Source organism: Rhagoletis zephyria, unplaced genomic scaffold (assembly GCF_001687245.7).
Source record: "Rhagoletis zephyria isolate East Lansing unplaced genomic scaffold, Rhagoletis_zephyria_1.1 Rzeph_scaffold_04011, whole genome shotgun sequence".
NCBI classification, from domain to species: Eukaryota; Metazoa; Arthropoda; class Insecta; order Diptera; family Tephritidae; genus Rhagoletis; species Rhagoletis zephyria.
Genome location: NW_016161094.1, coordinates 21,410 through 26,557, shown reverse-complemented (window position 1 = coordinate 26,557; position 5,148 = coordinate 21,410). Strand labels below are relative to the sequence as shown.

Genomic DNA, 5,148 nt, shown 5'->3' with positions numbered 1-5,148 from the left:
AACAGGGAATTTTGTAATTGATATTTAAAAAATGTTTAAGGTACTTAGACATCTTTAATGTGAAATTTTTGAAAATTATACAATTTTTAATTTAAAAAAATTTTGAAGTTTCGACAAATTTTTTATTCTTAATATTTGAAAGTTTGCAGCAGAAAAAAATTTCGTAAAGGGAGTAGTTTTGCCGGAAAATTAAAAAAATTCTTTTTTTCAGGAAATATTAAAAATTAGGAGTTTCGTAAAAAGAGAATTCGGTGAAGTTAAGGATTTTTAAAGCTATAAAAGATTTAGAAATTTACAAAATTAGAAAATTAAAAGAACTTAGAAAGTTTTTAAATTTTAGAAAATGTTAAATTTAGGAAAATATAAAGGGTCATTTTATAGTCGAAAAAAAGTCGATTCTAAAGTTTGTTGAGGATTTTTCATTGGAAGTTATATCAAAAAGCTAAAGCCGACTTCATTTTGACTATGAATTAGGTTAAGGTTCTAAAAATTATATATTAATATATATTAAAAATCGTTAATTTTAAAACCAAGGATCTTAAAATTTAAAAAAATTTAAAGAACTTAAAGTATTATAACGGTTTAATTAAAAAACTTTCGAAGTATGATATAAATTTCAAAAACTTTTAATATTACGTATACATACATACATATGTATATGTATAATTAAAAAAAAATAATAATAATAATTTAAAATTTTCAGAATAATTTTTAAAAATTTCAAAAACAATATTATGATTTAAATTTTAGAAAATTTGTAAAATTTAAAAAAAAATTATAATTTTCCAACCAAAAATTTTCAAAACATTAAAATTCTAAAACCATCAAAAAATTTGTGTTTTAAGAAAATTTTAAAAACTTATTATTTTAGAAAATTAGAAACCTATAAATTTAATATAATTTTAAGAACTTTAGATTTTTAAAAATTTATAAAAAAAACTTTTATTTTAGAAACTTTAAATTTCGGAAAATTTAAATTTAAAACACTTCAAAATTTTACTGAACTTTGAAAATCATAAATTTTCGAATGTTTATAAAAATGTTAATTTTAGAATATGTAGTTTTAAAAATTTTAATTTTAGAAGTAATAAAACTATTGAAAAATTCTTTTAAGTTTTAATTTATGTGCCAATTTTGTAACTTTAATTTTGGTTGGAGTTGTTTCAATTTATTTGGCTTAACTTAAATTTACAAAGGCAAAAAATGCTTTTCAAAACTTTAAATTTCAGAAAATTATCAAAACTCGAAATTTTAAAAAATTGTGAATTTTAGAAAATTTAAAAAACTTACTAGTTTACATTCAATAGAATTTTAAAAAATTTTAATTTTTTTAATTCATAAAAGCCCTTAATCTCGGAAAATTTGTAAATACTTATATTTCGGAAATTAAAAAAAAAAATAAGTTTAAATAACTCCAAAATTTTACTGAACTTTAAAAAACATAAATTTTTGAGTTTTTATAAAAAATGTTAATTTTAAAATAGTTTTAAAACTTTAAAGTTTAGAAATTGTAAAGCATTATAATTATAAATTCCTTTAATTTTATATTTAACAGCTTTTGTAACTTTAATTTTGGTTTGAGTTGAGTTTCTATTTATTTTGTTTTACTTAAATTTGAAAAAAGTGGAAAAAGCAACAACAGTTTATAAGGCAAATTTAGCAGAGTGTGTAGACCACTGGCTTTGGATCGAGTCGCAGCGAAGAAGTCTGATGAAGAGATGTAGTGATCTCCGAAGTAGCCGCTATAACTTCTACCTTTTATAAATTATTTTGGTTTTTCCACAATAATTTTCGAATAGAAACAGTTTCAAGTTCAATAAAAATTTTTAAATTAAATTTGCAAAGGCCAAAAATGCCTTTAATTTCTTTTATTTTTTTTAATTTTTTTTTATTTCTCACATTATAGCCTTCAATAAATCTATTCAGATTCTTTTCATTTCAGAAAAATATTGCTAGACTCAAAAAAGAAAACCCTTACTACTTCTAAGAACCTCATGTCACTAATTCTGCTCTACTCCTTACCAAAGTAACTATAGTAAGTATGTAAAGAATAATTAGCGACATAAGCCACTTAACGGTAGTAAAGTTTTTTTATTTTTTTTATTTGGAGTTGTGTCGTTATTGCAGAGGGCCATCGCTATATTTAGTATGTACGCAATCGCTTTGACAATGTTATGCCATGCAAAGTGTCTAGACTTAATTGAGCATGGATGGAGCGCTCGGAGATTTGTTTTTTTTTCATCAATGGGAATCAACTACGCTACGCTGACAATTTCTAGAAATAACTTTTTTTCAATTCCTCACATTTGCTGTTGCGCTACTTTATTAATATTTTTTCTTTTATAAATTTTTTCTGATTTTTTTTAGTTTTACTTGTTTTTCTATTTTTATTTTTATACTAACTTGTTGCTTTATAGATACCTTATTTGTATATTTTTTCCGTAGCGCGTACAACACCGGTAGATAATTTTCTGCACAATCGGTTACGCTGCTGTTGCTGCTGATGTTGTTGTTGTTGTTGTTGCTGCTGTTTTTTGTTTTGTTTTTGTTGTTTATTATGTGAGCAAATTTCGTTGTTGCTGGCTGTTATTAATTGTATGTAGCTGCTGAAAATTTTAATTTTTTTTATTTTATTATTTTTGTTTTCAACTACACTCGTTGTATGATTCAGTATGAAATTTTTAAGCTTAGCTATCCAGTTGCCAGATGTTGTTTTGCACCGTGTTACTTTTATCAAATTTATTTGCCACTAAAATTTTTAGATATTTTCAGTTAATGTAAATACCCCGCACGTCTAATTTTTATACAAAAAAAAAATAAATATTAAAAAAAATTTTAATACAAAAAAATATAAAAAAATATTTAAAAAAAAAATTTATAAAAAAAATGTTAAAATAAAAATAAAATAATTTGATAGAAGCTTTTTTTTAAGCACTCGAAAAAAAATTTTCACGAATCATAAATATGTACACTGGCTAGCACATTCACTACGCGATGTGTGGCGGCAAAAGCAGATGCTATGATTTCTTTGCCTTTTCAATTTTTGTACTATTTCTGTTCTTGTTCTTCCACTACTTCACTAGTACTTTTCACTTGGTTATGGATATAGTATGGTCTTCAGACGATTCACTAACTCTGCATCGCAACGAACCATATCTCTAACAAATCCACTCACTCATTTACTCACAAGCAGCACGATCAAACACTCAATCACTCGCGATTAGTTAAAACAGCGTCAACGGACGTCTCTCAAACTGACCGGAACACTAGAAATTTTAGCTAACCAGCCAACCAACCAACCGACAGATACAAAGTTAAATCAGATACTAATTCGTAATTTGTTTCAGACTTTTCGCTTTTAGTTAGCCAGCAGCTTGTTTGTGTATCGACCGACCTACCGCACGCCCTCCTCTCGCTGTGCGCGCTGTCGGCTTTTCAGCAGCGTGTGTTCTTTGCGATATTCGTCTTTTTTGCGTTCTTCTCTTCTTTTTCGATTTTTATTTTATTTTTTTTTTTTTTGGTGACTACAATTTTTTGCTTCTCGCTATATTTTTGACCACATATGGCAGACGAAACGACCAGTTTGAGTGTCGTCGTTGAGTGAGAGCGAAATGTGATTTTTGCAATGATCTTGTTTTGATTAAGAAACGACGAAAAAAATAAATAAAAAATAACCAAGTCAGAAAAACTAAAAAAAGGAAAAAAATTTCAGACGCTGAGCAAAGTTAGCGTGCAAACTAGAAATCCGTTCGCTAAACTTGCTAAATAAAATTTTGCGCTAATTCAAATTTAAATAACTGAGTTTATATATTTAATTATAAAAACCAGTGCGTGCGTCCTTCACTTCTTCACAGATACACACAAGTTTTTTTTTTTCGTTAAAAAATCGCGATCATCGCAAACGGCGTTGAATGATGATCATTGATCGATTGAATCGCTACGCAGCACGATCGTTACCCAAAGTCGATATCTATTGAGCGTTAATTTTATGGCGTTAATGGTCTAAGTTTTTATGTAAGCGCCTATGTATTGTAGAAACACTCAGCACAAGCTCATTAGCACGATCATCATCACGATGATCACAATCACAATCACAGACGTTCGCTCTTCGCAAATACATACATACATAGTACATATATACGCGTCGCCGCGCTTCTGACGTAAAACTTTTAAAAACAAGAAGTGCGTATTTTAGGTTGGGTTTAGTTAATAATTTAACAATTTTACAAAGTGAGATGAGCGTCGTCCATCTGCAGGGAGCTCAGTGGCACGAGTACCAATTTGTGAATTCCATGCGCGATTATCGCGAATCACACAACAAACCTGTTTCTCTGAGTTGCGCGTACGCGTCTTGTGCGATCAGCAGCTGATTTAGTACTGAAATGTTATAAAAAGCTTTTGCATTGAGTGCAAAGATTCCGCACTGATTCTTATTTTTTTTTATATTTTGTGCTTGTTTTATTTACATATTAACTCTTCTCTATACCAAAAGTTTTCACAAAAAAAACTTTTCAACCGCGTGGAAGTGATCTCTTTGTTTTCTCTTGTTGGCTGAGGCGTTGACCTAGAGTGCATCATATCTGACGTTTCTTTTTGTAGTTGCTCACCGTTTTTGGTGCTTTTTCACGTCTAGTCGATATTCCGTGCACAAAAGCTTTGCTGAACATTTAAAACTCACAAAGCAAGCTTTCCGTGGTTGAGGCCTAAAGGTATACTCATGGTTATGCCATAGCGTATGAGTGATCTACAGCAGTTTGTACTTGTGTTTTGGGTGATACATTAGGGCCATAACAAATTTTTTTCGCGAAGGCTGGTTCACCAAAGCTTAGAGCGACTTAATAATATTAAGTTAATATCCGCCTGGCTATCAAAGTATATGTTAACTGACGTCACACTATTCAGCAGAGTTCTACCGCTTCCTTGATAGCAGCTATTTCCGCCTCAAAAATACTGCAGATGTGCGGAAGCCTGGACCATAATTTATATGGCGAGCTCCCGGTAAAACACCTCCGCCAAACCCGGCCTCCAAATTTTGATCCATCCATGAAGAACTTCAATGCACCCTTCTTCCAGTAAATCTATCCTCTACCCAGTCCNAGAGGGAATGCCACCTTGCGGATTGACTCTGCTGACTCTATGCTGAGGCAC

At 29.6% G+C, this 5,148-nt stretch overlaps 1 protein-coding gene across 1 annotated transcript; it reads right to left on the bottom strand.

Annotated features, from left to right (window-relative positions):
* Positions 1–2,409: 2,409 nt before the first annotated feature.
* Positions 2,410–4,719, bottom strand: LOC108370102 (uncharacterized protein DDB_G0285291-like). The gene is made up of 4 exons (XM_017625361.1): positions 4,679–4,719; positions 4,324–4,377; positions 2,786–2,794; positions 2,410–2,603 (listed from the first exon to the last, which is right to left on the bottom strand). Exons 1-4 carry the CDS (start codon positions 4,717–4,719, stop codon positions 2,423–2,425), a joined length of 285 nt encoding a protein of 94 aa, XP_017480850.1. The 3' UTR covers positions 2,410–2,422.
* Positions 4,720–5,148: the final 429 nt, after the last annotated feature.

Coding starts and splice junctions, on each gene's coding strand:
- LOC108370102 (XM_017625361.1), bottom strand. CDS start 4,719: ATGAGTATACCTTTAGGCCTCAACCACGGAAAGCTTGCTTT. Junction 4,378..4,678: donor AACCACGGAAAGCTTGCTTT/GTGAGTTTTAAA, acceptor ATAACATTTCAG/TACTAAATCAGCTGCTGATC.